Here is an 18,487-nt window from a genome sequence, read left to right as displayed (position 1 = left end):
ACGTCGGTGCGGCGCTATATGGCGCCTGCGCACTGATGTTCGGCTACTTTCGGAAACTGGTGACGCGCTGTATGCGACGGTCGGAAGGCTGTCAAATAGGAACGCCCAGTCCCGTAGCCCATACCCGGAAGCGGCGGGAGAACATCTATCTCTAAAAAGGTAAGTACTGCATTGATTTTAATCAAAACACCCGATTCTGCTTCCTGTAATTAGGCCCAATCTAATGTTAAAAATAGATTTTTTTTGGGTGAACCTCACTTTAAAGCGGGAGTTCACCCGAAAAAAATTTTTTAACCTTAGATTGATGCTCATTTTGTGAAGGGGAATCGGGTATTTTTTTTAAAATCGAAGCAGTACTTACCGTTTTAGAGAGCGATCTTCTCCGCCGCTTCCGGGTATGGTCTTCGGGACTGGGCGTTCCTATTTGATTGACAGGCTTCCGACGGTCGCATACATCGCGTCACGAGAAGCCGAACGTCGGTGCGGCTCTATACGGCGCCTGCGCACCGACGTTCGGCTACTTTCGGAAAATCGTGACGCGATGGATGCGACTGTCGGAAGCCTGTCGGAAGACTGTCAATCAAATAGGAATGCCCAGTCCCGCAGCCCATACCCGGAAGCGGTGGAGAAGATCGCTCTCTAAAACGGTAAGTACTGCTTCGATTTAAAAAAAAACTACCCGATTCCGACAAAATGAGCGTCAATCTAAGGTTAAAAATTAACTTTTCGGGTGAACCTCCACTTTAACACTATCATACATTTGCAACCAATGTTCTAGGCCAGAGGTCTGCAAACTTTCTAAACAAAGGGCCAGTTTACTGACCTTTAGGCATTAGGGGGCTGAGCTGACTCGGATCGTCGGTGGGAGTAAAAATATTCCATAGCACCTGTGGTCAGTAGGAGGAATGGTGCCCTATCGTTGGTATTGGTAAGAGAAATGGTGCCGCATTGTTGTAGGAGAAATGGCCCCCTATTGTTGGTGTCTGTGGAAGAAAGAATGTCCCATTGTTGGTTTCATTAGGTGTAATAGTGCCCCCTCCTTGGTGTCCATAGGAGGAATAGTTTCCCAAGGGGCAGATAAAGGCCCATATCTGGCCCACGGGCTGCAGGTTGTAGACCACTGTTCTAAGCTGAGTTACTAATAACACATATCAATATACTAATGTCTTTCTTCCCTTTTTTTTTTCCCTTTCCCCCCTGTAGTATGTATTCGGCAAAGATGTTGTCCCGCCTATTGGCGGCTGTCCTCCTGCTGCTGCTAGTGAACACCTCCAGTGCCAAGTTCCAAGAGTTTGACGATGGTGATGATGTGACAGAATATGATGACAATGACTTTGCAGAGTTTGAGGACACTCCAGAGGAGACGGCTACTGTCCGCCCTCCCCAGCAGAGCCCGCCGGAGGAAGAAGAGGAGGAAGAGGAGGAGGATGACGAAGAGGCCACGGTAGAAGTGGAAGGGCAGGAAGAATTTGAACTGGATGCAGAGGGACAAGTAAGATGTTCTATGGCTTCATCACAACAATGTGACTGGATGTACTAACCTTTTTTTTATTATAAAGTTTCTCCTTTTTAGCCAATAAACATACGTTGTAATTCTCGGATTTTATTTGGGTACTAGAAGTAGCTTTTTTTTTATCGCCGATGTTGGCACAGAAATGCCTAATACTTTTAATAAGTATTAGTGTGGATTAGAAAGGGCTGGTTTAGTCAAACCTGTGCTTTTATACATGCAGGACCCCTTTCCCCTGAAGCACATACTCTCTTCTGCTTTGCCACATTGCTTTGTCTCCAGGAATATAGGCAATACCCTGTGACTTTGCTCAGTGTGATAGCACTGGTGTTTGGCTCTCTCGTTGTCCCCAACCACCACAATGAGAACTGAAGCTATGCACATTTCAGATACTTGCTCATCCAGAATTGTCTGCTGAGATCCTCTAATGCCCTGCCACCGCTCAGTTCTGCACTTCCATGTTATCCCTGACCCCATTGATGGGCCCGCCGGCTCTTCTAGGTTCAGCAGGTGGGCCTCCTGATGACATGCCACTAGGCTTGCCCTCTACCTCCTCTGTGAATTGCACAGTAAGGCCTCCTGGTATATGTGATGTACACATCCCAAGAGGCACAGCGGGCAGAGTACACATTTGCATGTGATGTACATGTCCCAGGAGGCACAGTGGGCAGAGTACACATTTGCATGTGATATACATATCCCAGGAGGTACAGCGGGCAGAGTACACATTTGCATGTGATGTACATATTCCAAGAGGCACAGCGGGCAGAATACACATTTGCATGTGATGTACATATCCCAGGAGGCACAGCGGGCAGAGTACACATTTGCATGTGATGTACATATCCCAGGAGGTACAGCGGGCAGAGTACACATCCTTCACCTGTGATCTACATATCCCAGAATGCACAGCGGGCAGAGTACACGTCATTCGCCTGTGATTTACATATCTCAGGGTGGGCACAGTACACCATTTGCCGGTGATGAACACATCCCAGGAGGCACAGCGGGCACAGTACACATTCACCTGTGATGTACATATTCCAGCGGGCACAGTACACTTCATTCACCTGTGATGACTCCATTGTCACAATTTCGCTCTGTGACATCAGCCAACAACGGGCCTCAGCCCGCTGTCTGCTGAAAACGGGTCACAGGAGAAGTACAGCCAAGAAAGCTTTGGCTGTACTTCTCCTTTTAAGGTTTGGTTACAGTTCCCTTTAGGGTTAGGTTTAGGGGTTAGTTGCTAGGTTGTGTGTTAGGGTAAACCCACATCATATTCTCACATTTTTGATTAGCACCCTAAGGGCTTATCATTTACAGCATAGAATGTTAAGTTGATGTGTTTTGACGTCCAAAGATGCATTTTCACTTTACTTTACTTTAATTCAGATTTTTTTGATGGCAACTTTACATGACAACCTCATTCCTTTTGTGTCTTAGGAGTCAGATACAGACACTGAACCATACGATGATGAAGAGTTTGAAGGTTATGAAGATAAGATTGATTCAGGCAGCCCCAGCAAAAACAAGGATCCTATCACCATTGTGGATGTAAGGAAAACCATTCCTATTCTCCTAAATATATTGTATAATATGGAGGAGAATTTACAGTCTAAGTCAGGGGTGTCAAACTCAAATTCATCGTGGGCCGCATCAGCATTATGATTGTCCCCAAAAGGGCTGGTTGTATATGTAAGATTAGATATCCAGCGCTTCCCCTCCCCTTTACATTAGATGTCAAGAGCCACCCCCCCCCCCATCAGAAGTTGAGTCCCCCACTCTCCCTCAAATCACAGTGCACCCCCCTTTCCTTATGCTGCTGCTGGGAAGAAGCTGGATGCATCGCTTGAAAGCAGAAAGTAAGGGTCTGAAGAAGGACCAGAGGAGGGCTGGAGCTCTCCTGCAGCTACAGGATCGGTGTGAGGGCCACATGAAATGGCCTGGAGGGCCGGATTCGGCCTGCGGGCCTTGTGTTTGACACCTGTGGTCTAAGTCAAACACCAAAAAGGATACTGCACCTCTAAAGCTACCAAAATAAATGTATCGATGAAATTGGACTAAAAATTACCACATTACATTCCATGTCTCGTAGACCTCCTCACTGGGCGGCCCTGAATGCCACACCCCCCCCCAAATGCCTATCTTCACAACCCCTAACCCCCCCCCCCCTGTAATATAGGCGACCCAATCCCTCCCTATGGTATGAGAAGTCCACTAGATATACAAATAGGGAGCTAAACGTCTGTGTCAAGCAGGTAGATAATTGTTGAGGACGTGGGATGTGTATAATAGACAATACGGCAAGATGATACAAAACAGTCTCTTCTGACTCTATGCCTCATTGGTATGTGCCGGGCCCAGCCTGTTTTGAAAGCAATAATCTGCAGTGTACCAACTGACCATCATCAGTGGCGGCAGAGTGCTGGTCAGGGTTAGCTGAATCCAATGAAAATATTGCCGGCTTGTGTGTCTTTATCTCCTCTGCGATCTGTGTGGGAATGTGGCGGTATCAGATACCATCGTGCTTGTAATAAAAGTATCTATGGCAACAAGGCATGGTGATGCACAAGACCGGCTTTCCTGGTTATGGACTCTATGCCTCGTAGGTGTGTGCCGGGTCCAGCCTGCTTTGGGAGCAATAATCTGCAGCATTAGCAGGTGATTGACCATCGGCTTTAGAGCGGAATGCTAGTCAAGGTAAAACTGTTTTTAATACAAGTACTTGCAGCAATGTGTTGGCCTCACCATTCCTTCCAGCTTATGTATCCTTTTCTCCTCTGTAATGACTTCACTTAAAATCGCACAATTTTAAAGCCGCATGTCGATGCGACTTCAGGTGCAACTTGGCTGACATCTGTACGACTTCTTGCATAGATGTCTATGCAAGTCGCACCTGAAATCGCCAAAAGTTGTGCAGGAACTTTTTTAAATCGGTGTGGAACTGCAAAGTTGGCAGATTTTGAATGGACCCTCTGCATGCTGCTATACACCCTTGCAATAAAAGTGATTTTTTTTTTGATTTTTTCACACATATTGCAATACATGCTTAGGCTCCATTCACACCTGAGCGACAAAACGCCTGAAGCGCGACGCTCAGATACGCTGGGGGGGGAGAAATAACACTAATCTCTATGGAGATGGTTCACATCTCAACGCCGATCGTGTGAAGCTCAAAAAAGTCCTGGACCCTTTTTTGTCGCGTGTATTCAGGCGGCTTCGGCGTTCGGCATAGCCGACAATGACCTGTAAAAAAGATTGGGTTAAAAACGACGCGTTTTGACGCAGCAAATCGCGGTACAAAACGCTGCGCTAAGGTCTGAATGCAGCCTTAACCACTTACGGACCACCCACTGTCGTACTTCGGCTGTTTGAGGAATACTGTTGTTATGGCAGCAGATGGCTGCCATAACCCTGGTATCCTCTTCTTCAGCGGGCTGTCTGCTTTCAGAGAAAAGTGGTCTCAGCGGCGGAATTCACAGTGAGATTACTTTTATTGGGGGGTCTCCAAAACTTACCGAAGCCGCCGGTAGCGGCGGAGGCGATCAGGTCCTCTGTCCTGTATGGCTGGCTGCTAAGTGAGGGGAAGATGGCCCCCACTCGGCCCCATGGCATTGACTGGCAGAAACGACATTCAACGTAACTTCTGACCATTGCATTTTAGTGTAAATATGAGATCTGAGGTCTTTTTGACCCCCCCACCCACCTAATAAGAGGTCCTGTCATGCTTTTTTTTCTATTACAACGGATGTTTACATCAAGTGACCCAAATTTTTATTTTTTTCAAAGATCAGTGCCAAAGTTAAAAATAAAATAAATAAGAAAAAATTAAAATTGAAAGCTTGCCAAGCTCGCGAACAGAAGCAAATGCATACGTGAGTAGCGCCCGCATATGAAACCGATGTTCAAACCACACATGTGAGGTATCACCTCGATTGGTAGAGCAAAAGGAATAATTCTAGCCCTAGACCTTCTCAGTAACTCAAAACATGCAACCTGTAGAATTTTTTTAAACGTCGCCTATGGAGATTTTTAAGGGTAAAAGTTTGTCGCCATTCCACGAGCGGATGCAATTATGAAGCGTGACATGTTTGGTATCCATTTACTTGGCGTAACATTATCTTTTACAATATAAAAAATAAATAAAAATTGGGCTAATATTAGTTTTATTTTTTAATTTAAAAAAAGTGTATTTTTTTCCCAAAAAAAATGTGCTTGTAAGAACGCTGCGCAAATACAGTGTGACAAAGTATTGCGACCGCCATTTAGAAAAAATATATATAATGTTTGGGGGTTCTAAGTAACTTTCTAGCAAACTAAATAAATAAATAAATAATTATTTTAATTTGTAAACACTGAGTCTGAAAAATAGGCTTGGTCCTTAAGTGGTTAAACCGCAAAGTTTGCATCGCACCGATATGAACCGTTCCATAGCCGACAATAGGGTTCGATTTAATCTCATGACAAGTTGCATCAGTGTGAACGTGGGCTAAGGCTGCATCAGATACAAGTGTGTTCTTTACAAGTTGATAATCTCACCACTCCTGCCGACTTTGGGTTCTTGTCTTCTATGGTAATTATGACTCCCATAGAAAGTTGTTATTCACCAATATATCTAGCTGCCATGATGGTATATCGTCTCATGCATGGGGGTTCTGTTGGTGTGCACTCTAACCAGGTATCGGTACTCCAGGTGGGGGATACTCTCCCCCCCACCTGGAGTCCTGATACCTGTTTGAGGTGCAGTATCCTTCCTCTTTCTTTCCTTTTTTATTTTGTTATGGTTTTTGTCTTCCATACATTTTGGATGCGCCTCCCAGATAAAGGGTATTGGCACCAATAGAGATCCCACTCCCAGAACAAAGAATTTACCATCTAATCCTGGTTTCTATTTATGTTGTGTTCCCTTTTCACTAGGTCCCTGCTCACCTACAGAACAGCTGGGAGAGCTATTATATGGAAATACTTATGGTCACTGGCCTCTTAGCCTATATCATGAACTACATCATAGGCAAAAACAAGAACAGCCGCCTTGCACATGCTTGGTTCAACTCCCACAGAGAGCTTCTGGAGAGCAACTTCTCTCTCGTAGGTGAGTGTACCAGTGGGGTGGCTCTAGTGCATCTGTTGATGGCAATGAGTGTATTTTCTTGCAAAAAATGTGCATCCAGCAGATGGCGCTGTCTAGAATAAGGCATTTAAAGTGGAGGTTCACCCTCAAAAAAATTTCTGACATCACATGGAGTCGAGCTATCCTACCGACAGAATGCCGGTGTGTTTTTTTTTTTTTCTCAGCACATACCTCGTTATCACGATTTTCACCTCACGGCAATCCCGCGGGAGTGGGCGTTCCCAAGCACTGCCTGTGATTGACAGGCTTCCGAACGGCGCATACTGCGCGTCACAGGTTGCCGACAGAACCCGAACATCGGTGCGCAGGCGCCGTATAGAGCCGCACCGACGTTCGGGTTTTTTCGGGCAACCTGTGACGCGCAGTATGCGCCGCTCGGAAGCCTGTCAATCACAGGCAGTGCTTGGGAACGCCCAGTCCCGGGGGGTGTAAATCGTGATAACGAGGTATGTGCTGAGAAAAAAAAAAACACCGGCATTCTGTCGGTAGGATGGCTCGACTCCATGTGATGTCAGAATTTTTTTTGAGGGTGAACCTCCACTTTAAAAGTGGATGTAAACCCAAATAATTTTTTTATGTCACACTGTAGAGTATAAGATTTCCTGTCATCTGTGCCCAGTCTTGCCACACAGAGTTAATCCAGCTCTGAGCAGTCCTCTTTTATTGTTCAGTGAAATAAAACGGACTCACAGAGAAAAACCTTAGTCCGTTCCGCCCCCTTGCTGTGAGTGACAGGTTATTTACTTATCTCATGCACTAGCCTGGAGACAGGCATTCTTTTTTAATTCCCACCCCCACTCCTTTTCTAAAGTCATGTGGGTACTTTTTTGGATTTTGACTGGATGTTAGTGATCATAGCAGAATTCAGTGTAAGAAATACGTAGGAAAAAATGCATGTTGACAAGGGGAGTGTAGAGGAGGGCGGAGAGTCTACTGACATCACAACTCCACCCACCGAGCTCCAGACAACAGATCCACCCACAGAATCTGCAGTTTTTCAGTTCTTATAACAGACAAAGGGGAGACATTTGACAGGTAAGGATACATGCAGGAGGCATCTATATCCTTATAGATCAGCACTATGGCAGTAGTTTCGAAAGCATGAGAGTGGGTTTACATCCACTTTAAGGTAAAAAAAAAAAAAAAAAAAATGTGTGTGTTTTGATACACGGCAATATTGTCAGATTTACAAAACCCGGCATTATAAACAAAACCGTTTGTATTCTTTTTGCAGGAGACGATGGGACAAACAAAGACGCGGTGAGCACAGGGAAGCTGAACCAAGAGAACGAGCACATTTACAACCTGTGGTGTTCGGGACGCCTGTGCTGTGAGGGCATGCTCATTCAGCTTAAGGTGCGGTTTGTTTTGTCTTCATACCAAAGTAATGGCCTGTATTGTTCACAGCTAGCAGATCGGGTCTATCCTGATTGGATACAAATTGTATAGATTAGGTAGCTCTTCATACTACATATTTTCTTTGTTAATTCCAAACTGGGTTGCACAGTCAGATTGTAACATGTATGGTGACCTTTAGGCTGGCCACAATCTGAATGTACAATCTCTAAAGTTTCCTTTTAGTTTTCCCAAAACTATGTAATGGGACACACCTGAACAATCCATGCAAATGGCATCAAATCATCAACTACATAGATCTATAAATATTGTACAATCAGATAGTATGGTCACGCCTACGGTATTAATCTGATTGTTTTATCTGATTCTGTGAAGAACCAATCTGGTCTATGAATGATCAAAAGGACAGTCCTTTAATTGATTTCAAGCAAAACCAATCAAATTAATTGAAATTATTCTGATTGGTTTGGACAGAAAATTTGATCATAGGACAGTAGATAATTCGACTTGATCGTTAAGAGTAACAAAGGGGCAGGTCTCCCAGGTAATGTCATTGAACAAACGTGGACATGTGAATATTTGGTAAGTGATGTCATTCAAATGAGGTGGGGGGGTCGGTATCTGGGTGCCCCTTACAGTAAGCCCACTGCCTGCAGACCATCTCAACCACAGGGCCAGGGTTGTGGGGAAGAGGCCCTTATTCCCATTAACATGGGGACAAGGTACCCACCCCATATGTTGCACATGTGCCCTGGTATGGTTCAGGAGGGGATGCAAGCTTGTTTCTCCCTCTTTTTCCTGGCCTGGCCTGGCCTGGCAGACTGAATGCTCGGCGGATAAGGGTCTGGTATGGATTTTTGGATCAGGGAACCTCACACAGCCAGGTGAGGGGGACGGGCCTTACTGATCTTAATGGCATGTCTTGTTGTTATTCTGAAATTGGAAAAGTTAAGCTCCTCCAAGACGGCCAGATCCTTGTTTATAGGAAAAAATTCAAATACAGAGGTGCCTCGAACAGAAACAGGTGTAAATCAGCAGCCATGCAAATCAAATTGAAATGCTGATTGTTGCAAATCTCTCCCTCCAGCTGCAGACAGGGCAGATGTCATTTCTTTGACCGCAATATTCTGAAAGCAAAGCGTTGGAACACAAAACCCTATTGGTTGTAGAAAAGGTTGCCCAGCATTGTTTGCAGTATTATAGAGATCCTTTATTTTGTAATGGATGCAATGTTTATAGAAGATCACATAGCCCTCGAAGGGAAGTTCTACTTTTTTTTTTTTCAGTTGAAGAGTATGTCCTAGTTGTTTGCTTCTCTGGGGTAATTGTATTAAAAGCTTCTTCCTGTTTTCCAGTTTTTGAAACGCCAGGACCTGTTGAATGTGTTGGCTCGTATGATGCGTCCAACTTGTGATCAAGTGGTATGTATTTTTTTTTTTTGGAAACTACTTGTACCTGTACTGTACTGCCTTTCATTATAGCTAGTTGTACACGTATGCCAATTGCATGCACTTTGAACCGCATCCAATTTGCATTATATGTGAAAGAACATTGCTTTCTATTGTGCCAGTTCACATGTGTCTGGTGCAGCTGGAGTACAGGTTCAGTCCGAATTGAAACAGTCATGTCTGTTTTCTGAGCAGTGTGGTCCGGCTAAGGTGCAAATTCAGGCCCACTGACTTCTATGGGAACTCTTCTGAAATGTGCCTGTCATTTAATTGTGAACAGGATAAAACCCTGACGCCGACCCTGACCCTCGACGCCGACCCTGACCCTCGACGCTGACGCCCGACCCTGACGCCCGACGCCGACCCTGACGCCCGACGCCGACCCTGACGCCCGACGCCGACCCTGACGCCCGACGCCGACCCTGACGCCCGACGCCGACCCTGACGCCCGACGCCGACCCTGACGCCCGACGCCGACCCTGACGCCCGACGCCGACCCTGACGCCCGACGCCGACCCTGACGCCCGACGCCGACCCTGACGCCCGACGCCGACCCTGACGCCCGACGCCGACCCTGACGCCCGACGCCGACCCTGACGCCCGACGCCGACCCTGACGCCCGACGCCGACCCTGACGCCCGACGCCGACCCTGACGCCCGACGCCGACCCTGACGCCCGACGCCGACCCTGACGCCCGACGCCGACCCTGACGCCCGACGCCGACCCTGACGCCCGACGCCGACCCTGACGCCCGACGCCGACCCTGACGCCCGACGCCGACCCTGACGCCCGACGCCGACCCTGACGCCCGACGCCGACCCTGACGCCCGACGCCGACCCTGACGCCCGACGCCGACCCTGACGCCCGACGCCGACCCTGACCCAAAATGTTTAACTACTACTTTGTCAATTAGTTGTGAAAACTGAGCTCCATTTCACACTGCAAATGCGAGAATTGAATTCCTGTGTAAAGAGCTCCAGAATTATTGTTTGCCATTTTCTACTTCTGGAAAGCATCTCAGATCTACATTTCAGTTCTGTGGTGTGTTTTTAAAACAATATTTTCTTTTGTCTCTCTATCGCTTTCAAGCAAGTAAAAGTGACTATGAATGATGAAGATATGGATACGTATGTGTTTGCCGTTGGTTCTCGAAAGACCCTGGCACGGCTGCAGAAAGAGATGCAGGACTTGGTAAGGTGCCCATATTTTGGTAGCTGATGATGAACCATGATTGTGGTATAAACACCCTAACAGGTCTGTTATCTTCTATGTAGAGTGAGTTCTGCAGTGATAAACCCAAGTCTGCAACCAAGCTGGGGCTCCCTGAATCTCTGGCTATTCTGTCTGAGATGGGGGAGGTGACAGACGGTGTCCTGGACACCAAGGTAGGTAATAAACTCTACCTTTTTATAGCTTTAGCCCAATTTCCTCTAGACAAAAAAATTACACCTAAACTCTCTTTCTCCCACAGATGGTTCACTTTCTAACAAACTACGCTGATAAGATTGAATCCATCCATTTCTCGGACCAATTTTCTGGTCCAAAGATTATGCAAGAGTAAGTATTCCGAGCAGGGAGCTTCTATATGTGAGTGATGTCATGGCTTTGGGTACCCTGCCCTATTGGCTTAGGATAATTCTAGTCGCTGTATTAAGGAGTAACTCCACATTTGGTGTTCATAAAAATGTATTTCTTCAATTCATAGCCAACTATGATTTTAAAGAACTGGCAGAAATCTCAAATGTAGTTTCCGTGTGTGTGCGCGTTCTGTATACTCTTGGTGTCATTTCCAGCTCATATGGTAGGCTCACCGCTTATACCAGCAAATTACTTCGAACCCCAAAGTAATTTTCTAGCTTAAAATACCGATTTAAACTTGTAAACAAACAAAAAATGCTAGAAAAAAAAAAGGTCTTTCAAGTGGTTATGAATGCAGCAAGTTGACTGCTGAAGAACCTTAAACTAGTGTGTATATGTATATAATAGTGTGTGTGTGTGTGTGTGTGTGTGTGTGTATATGTATATATATGTATGTATGTGTATATATATATATATATATATATATATATATATACATACACACACACACACACACACACACATATATATACACATACACATATAATATATATATATATGTGTGTGTGTGTGTGTGTGTGTGTGTGTGTGTGTGTGTGTGTATATATATATATATATATATATATATATATATATATATATATATATATATATATATATATATATATATATATATATATATATATATATATATATATATATATATATATATATATATATATATATTATTGTGTGTGTGTGTATATATATTGATCTATCCATATCTCAACTTTTTGTATAATATGAAAGATGTTACACCGAGTAAATAGATACCCAACATGTTGCGCTTTAAAATTTGTGCACGCTCCTGGAATGGCGACAAATTACAGTACTTTAAAAATCTCCATATGTGATGCTTTAAACGCCTTTTACAGGTTACCTGTTTAGAGTTACAGAGGAGGTCTAGGGCTAGAACTATTGCTCCAACGTTCGCGGCCTAAGCTCACATGTGTGGTGCGAACAGTGCTTGCATATGCGTGTACTTTTGCGTGCGAGCACAGAGGGATGGGGATGTAAGCATTAGAATGACGTTACTTTTCTTATTTCTTAATTTAAATTAAATTCAAGCCTTGCAGGTACTGTTTAACCATATTTACTGTTTCAGAGATTAAACCAATATTGCCTGCCATATAAAAAAAGGGGGGCCTGTGACTCTAGATCCTCTAGTTAAGGGGTCTCAAACTGGCTTCCCCTCCAGCTGTTGCGAAAGGAGTCATGCTTGTAACTGTCAGCCTTTCAATGCCTCATGGGACTTGTAGTTTCACAACAGCTGGAGGGCTGCCAGTTTGAGACCCCTGCTTCAGATCCTCATGGTAAATTGTGGCTCTGTGGTCTCATACCATTTTATGTTACAGGGAGGGGCAGCCGCTCAAACTGCCAGAAACTAAGAAGACTATGATGTTTACATTTAATGGTAAGTAACGAGACTCTCCGAGTTTATCTATAAATGCACTGTACGGCAGATAATGCTGTAAGACTGTACTGGAGTAAACCTTTGTCCTTCCTGACAGTGCCTGGAGGAGGAAACGCATCTGTTAAAGATATTGAGGGCCTTCTGCCACTAATGAACATGATCATGTACAGCATTGAAAAAGTAAGGAAGTTCCGTTTGAACAGAGAGGTAAGTGGATGCATGTTACATCAACTTGAGTCTCATTTCTGAATGATTTTGCCTGGGGAAGCAATGTAATGTTGCATGCATACGTAATCTTGTCAGTTACTCCTCTTCACTGAATTCTGGGCTGTGTATTGTAGGAAGGGTAGTAAAATTTCAGTGCTACTTCCTGCCTGTTCTGTAGACTGCTGCTGAGCATCATCAGAATGCGGATGCTCATTTTCGACTCTGTCTCTGTCTTTAACCACTTCCTTCAAAAAGACGTACCTGTACGCCCTCTGATTGAAGTGGTTATGCCGGTGCCATAGTTGCATGCATGACCCCTGATTTATTATTTTCCAGTCGTCAATGCTGAATAAAGTAAAAGTGATCTGAGCAGCTAAATAGCCGCTGGATCAATTTTACATGCGTCCCACCGAGGAGCCTGACCATAGAGATGACCGAGAAACGGAACATGCCGATCATCTCTATCGTTTAAGTCAGTGGTCATCAACCCTGTCCTCAGGGCCCACTAACAGGCCAGATTTGCAAGATAACTGAAATACATCACCAGGTGATATCATTTGCTGCTCAGTGATTGCAGTATTCTAGTCTGCATCTCCCCAAGGTAATACGTAAAACCTGGCCTGTTAGTGGGCTCTGAGGACAGGGTTGATGACCACTGGTTTAAGTAACCGGATGCCATAAGTATTTTGTCCTTTCTGGTTTCGGTCTAATGTAAACAGGCCTCTGAAAGCATCTGATAAAACCGATCTTCCATCTCTAACCCTTTCACGCCGAGCGAACGCATATATGCGTCCTCGGCTTTCTGTGTTATACCGGGATGATGCCTGCATCCCCCCCCCCCCCCCCCCTCTCGCCGCTCTGACCGGGCCTCCCGTCCCACCGGGAGACCCAATCCTCCATCGGCGCCGGATTTTAAAAAGTACACAGTATTCAGAATCGCCGTTTTCGGCGATCTGAATACTTTGAAGTGCAAAGGAGGGATCGGGGGTCTTTTAAACCCCCGATCCCTCCATAAAGAGTACCTGTCGCCACCTATTGCTGTCACAAGGGATGTTTACATTCCTTGTGACAGCAATAAAAGTGATCAAAATGTAAAAAAAAAAAAACACAATTTATTTTATTATAAAAATGAACAAAGAAAACGCATACGGAAGTCACGCCCGCATATGAAAACGGTGTTCAAATCACACATGTGAGGTATCGCCGCGATCGTCAGAGCGAGAGCAATAATTCTAGCACTAGACCTCCTCTGTAACTCTAACCTGGTAACCGTAAAAAAAAGTTTAAAGCGTCGCCTATGGAGATTTTTAGGTAGCGTAGTTTGTCGCCATTCCACAAGTGCGTGCAATTATAAAGCGTGACATGCTTGGTATCTATTTACTCGGCGTAACATCATCTTTCACATTATGCAAAAAAATTGGGCTAACTTTACTTTTTCATTTATTTATTTTTTTTAATCATGAAAGTAAATCTTCCCCAAAATGTTGCGTTTAAAACACCGCCGCACAAATACCGTGTGACATAAAATATTGCAACAATCGCCATTTTATTCTCTAGATTCTCTGCTAAAAATATATATATAATGTTTGGGGGTTCTAAGTGATTTTCTAGCCAAAAATACGGATTTTAATTTGTATACACCAAATGTCATAAATAGGCTTAGGCATGAAAGGGTTAAAGGAAGAAAATATTGAGGGGAATTTATTTTAAGACTTGTGCAGCCAGATTCTGAAACAGCTGTGCATGGCAACCAATCGGCTTTAGCTTTCATTTTTAAAGCTGATTGGTTCCTTTGCGCATCTGCACCATATTCTGTCAGTTCAGTTTGAATAAGACCCCCTCCATTGTCGTTATATGCATTTTAAGACATAAGTTATATTTTCATGCATTTGTCTGAACTTGTGCCTGTAATTGGCATCTGTGCTGCCCATCCCTATATTTTGCACAGTTGCCCTACATAATTGTTTTGTATCCATTGATGGCAGGGCAAACAGAAAGCTGATAAGAACCGCTCCCGCGTGGAAGAAAACTTCTTGAAGATAACACACGTGCAGCGCCAGGAAGCAGCCCAGAGCCGGCGGGAGGAGAAGAAACGTGCAGAAAAGGAGCGCATTATGAATGAGGAAGATCCTGACAAACAGCGTCGGCTGGAAGTAAGCATATCGTAGTGATGGGCTGGGTTGTGTTTGGGTCAAACCCGCCAGGTAGCCATCACCGCACACCGATAATCATGGGCAGGGAGGCCTTTCCTAACCCGCAGATGCACATACACATGCTTCCTATGATTGGCGGTGTGCAGGGGTGTCTTTTTGTCATTTTTCAACCCGAACAAGCCCTATCATTGGCACACTGTAGGGTTGTCCCGATACCGATACCAGTATCGGTATCGGGACCGATACCGAGTATTTGCGGGAGTACTTGTACTCCCGCAAATACCCCCGATGCCTAAAAAGAATACTTGCCCCGCCGTCGTATATCGCAAAGCCGCTGCCGCGTTAATCACCGCGCGGGGAACATTAGAGTCAGCTTTCGTTTGAATAGCTATTTTCCCCGCTGCGCATAGACACTCCCCCTTGCTCGGGATTGGACAGATCTGTCCAATCGCGAGCAAGGGGGAGTGTCTCTATACACAGCGCGGCAGGGAAAACAGCTTATTCAAACGAAAGCTGACTGTAATGTTCCCCGCGCGGTGATTAACGCAGCGGCGGCATCATTTAGGTACGGGGGACATGGCTGCCATAAGTTTGGGGACATGGCTGGATATGTGGGGGACTTGGCTGCAATATGTTTGGGGACATGGCTGCAATATGTTTGGGGACATGGCTGCAATATGTTTGGGGACATGGCTGCAATATGTTCGAGTTCATGCATAATCCTGTTTTCCTCTTACAGTGCATAGTTTTAATTTTATATTTTTTTTGGCACAGAAAGTTTAACGCTCCTGTTTTTTTTACCACTCTCTCAGGAAGCCGCCCAGCGCCGTGAGCAGAAGAAGATAGAAAAGAAACAAATGAAGATGAAGCAGATCAAAGTGAAGGCCATGTAATAGAATTATGCTGCTTTCAGACCAATCCTTTATTATCCCTTCACCTGCAGGGGAACAGAGAAGCCTGATTTAGCAGCTGTACTTCCTTCCAGTGCAGAGATTATCCCTTTTGTTAAAGAAAAGGTAGTGTCCTCTGAGTTTCCACATACATGCTGCCAGATAACCCATGTGATCACTCGCAGACCCCAGAGCTTTTCAGATAAAGCTTGTGTCAGATAAAATCTACATCAGGGCTCTCAAACTGGCGGCTCTCCAGCTGTCGAGAAACTACAAGTCCCATGAGGTCATTGCAAGGCTGACCGTTACAAGCACAACTCTGTCAGGCAGATGCATGATGGGACTTGTAGTTTCCGCAACAGCTGGAGGGCGGCCAGTTTGAACCCCTGATCTACATTGTGAACTCTGTTAAAGCCCAAATCCAGCCAAATTATTATTTTTTTTTTCATTTTGGATGGCTTGTACCTATCATCAGCTGGGGACTTTCGTCCTCTCTATTTGTCCTGTTGACACTTTCTTGGGGACAGAAAGTGATGGAAAATCTAAGTGTACATTTTAATCATTTCTGAAAAGTTGTCAACTTTGTATTAAGTCCCCATTTGAGAGATTTCTACGTCACTTCCTGTGTATTTTGACAGGGTATCACACAGACCAGAAAGTGAGGGGGGTCCTGCCAGTGGGGACCTAGCCACCATTAAAACACATTCTCTAGTAGAGTAAGGTCTAGTCATATGCCAGCAGCAGAATCCCCAAAGAGAGGATTGCCCTCCATTCACACTTTGGAGTGCAAAAATTGGTGCATCGTTCTCGCAACTTTTGGCTTTGATCAGTTAAATTGACAACTGTTGCATTGTTATGACTTGTATGCAACTTTTGAGGATCAATATTGAAGTTTGTGGCCCTCCAAGATGCATGAAAGTCGGACCGAAGTAGTACATGAACTAGTTTGAAGTTGCTGCGAATTTAAGTCACACACATATGAATGGTTATCATAAGAACGCTGCAGAATGTTGCTGGTTCAGCTAGCAAGGGGGAGGCTTGTTGGCAAATGGTATTTGGGCTGCTGGCTTGTGTAACACCAGCCATAGAGTTTGAAACGCTATCAGGATGTTATTGCTGTCTGTGCCCTCACTGTGGGATTTTATCCCATTTCCTGTCCCATTGACGGGTATTGTAACAGGAAGTGGTGAGCAAAGCTCAACAGGGATGCTGACAGCATATATAAACATTGGCAGTGGTTCTAACTCTTCCCTGCTTTGGTTGGACTAGGGCAGGGATCTTCAAACTATGGCCCTCCAGCTGCTGCGGAACTACACATCCCATGAGGCATTGCAAGACTCTGACATTCACTGACATGACTAGGCATGATGGGAATTGCAGTTCCTGAACAACTGGAGGGCCATAGTTTGAGGACCCATGGACTAGGGCTTTAACCATTTGTCTCCACATTAAGTTCACACCATATGCAGTTTTGTGTGCTTTTTTTTCTGCACAAAATGCATGCACAGTGTTTTTCATGTATTCCAATGGCTTTAGTTTACACAATGCAGTCAGTTTCCCGTGCAGAAACTGACCGGAGACTGACTGCATGGTGTGAACTAGAGCCATTGCAATACATGGAAAACACATGGAACTGCATCTATTGTAAACTGGCCCTTAGGCCCCATTCACACCTCCGCGACAAAACGCCGGACGCTCGTGCCGCTGGAGGGGAGAATTCCCATTGCTGTCTATGAGATGGTTCACATCTCATAGACGCCTTACGCCTGCCACCTGAAAAAAAGTCCCAGACCCTTTTTTTCAGGCGGCAATGGCGTTCGGCCATACAAAGCAATGGGAAGGATTTGTAAAAAAAAAAAAGTTACACTATTTGCGGCAAAATACGCCGCGTACGCGGCGTTACTTGTCGCAGAGGTGTGAATGCAGCCTTAAAGTGCAAGTAAATTCTCCTATCAGTTTCAGCCAAGGAAGCTGCCATCTTGGCCTCTGTTTAATCTTCAACTGCCATGAGGCTGCACATGTGATCAGTTACGACATCGGCCATTTGGATGGTTTAACAGTTTGGGTGAGAACACAACCAATGTGACAGTTGCATTCCCAGCAAATGCCTTAAATGTAACTGTTTTTTGGAACTGTTTACTTTTTCTTTAAAGAAACTGTCTGCTTGTTCACATGGTACCTGTGACCTCACTATAACACAAAGTGGGAATAAAATAATAGTGGAAACAGGAGTTCAATGCTGTAACGGTTAGCAATCTTGTGATTGATTTGAGGCTGTTTTTATGAAGTTTACAGCTCATCGCTGCTCCCAAAATACCAGAACCCCATTATTGGCTTTTCTGCTACCCTGCACTGTAGAAGGGATTCAGGAAATTCTGATTTTAATACTTATCGATGCTCTCCCTTCAGCTCCCATCCCGAATTTTATAGATATAATATAAAAGTATTTAAGTTATTGCAAAAATATTTCTGAAAGCTGTATAAAACAAAATAAGGTAGTATTATTGGTAGGGTGTCCACCAGAAGGGGAGGGGGGGGGCAGTAGAGGTGCCGTGTGCTTGGATTACTAAAGTCTAATGGATACAATGGTCTTTTATAACTGATGTAAAGTTCAATTCACAAGAGCATGCAGTATTCTCATTATCATGCGTCGCTTTCTTTTAATGTTTTTTCAATTCAATTGAATAATTTTCAAATCATGGATCGCATTACCATGCGCATTGGATATGCTTATAGCACACATTTTAATTTATCTTTTT

At 44.7% G+C, this 18,487-nt stretch overlaps 1 protein-coding gene across 1 annotated transcript in view; it reads left to right on the top strand.

The window, feature by feature from the left end:
• Positions 1–16,718, top strand: part of CCDC47 (coiled-coil domain containing 47) — a 23,705-nt gene extending 6,987 nt beyond the window's left edge. Inside the window, exons 2-13 of the mRNA XM_040331335.1 lie at positions 1,204–1,492; positions 2,954–3,064; positions 6,428–6,602; positions 7,876–7,997; positions 9,353–9,418; positions 10,537–10,638; positions 10,722–10,832; positions 10,919–11,004; positions 12,420–12,478; positions 12,576–12,685; positions 14,671–14,838; positions 15,651–16,718. Of these exons, the coding sequence (XP_040187269.1) occupies positions 1,204–1,492; positions 2,954–3,064; positions 6,428–6,602; positions 7,876–7,997; positions 9,353–9,418; positions 10,537–10,638; positions 10,722–10,832; positions 10,919–11,004; positions 12,420–12,478; positions 12,576–12,685; positions 14,671–14,838; positions 15,651–15,731 (1,480 nt within the window). The 3' untranslated portion in view covers positions 15,732–16,718. The remainder of the gene's footprint in view (positions 1–1,203; positions 1,493–2,953; positions 3,065–6,427; positions 6,603–7,875; positions 7,998–9,352; positions 9,419–10,536; positions 10,639–10,721; positions 10,833–10,918; positions 11,005–12,419; positions 12,479–12,575; positions 12,686–14,670; positions 14,839–15,650) is intronic.
• The last annotated feature ends 1,769 nt before the right edge of the window (positions 16,719–18,487 follow it).

The sequence above is a fragment of the Rana temporaria genome, chromosome 12 (assembly GCF_905171775.1).
Source record: "Rana temporaria chromosome 12, aRanTem1.1, whole genome shotgun sequence".
In the NCBI taxonomy this organism is placed as follows: Eukaryota; Metazoa; Chordata; class Amphibia; order Anura; family Ranidae; genus Rana; species Rana temporaria.
This window is presented reverse-complemented; position numbering and strand designations above follow the sequence as displayed.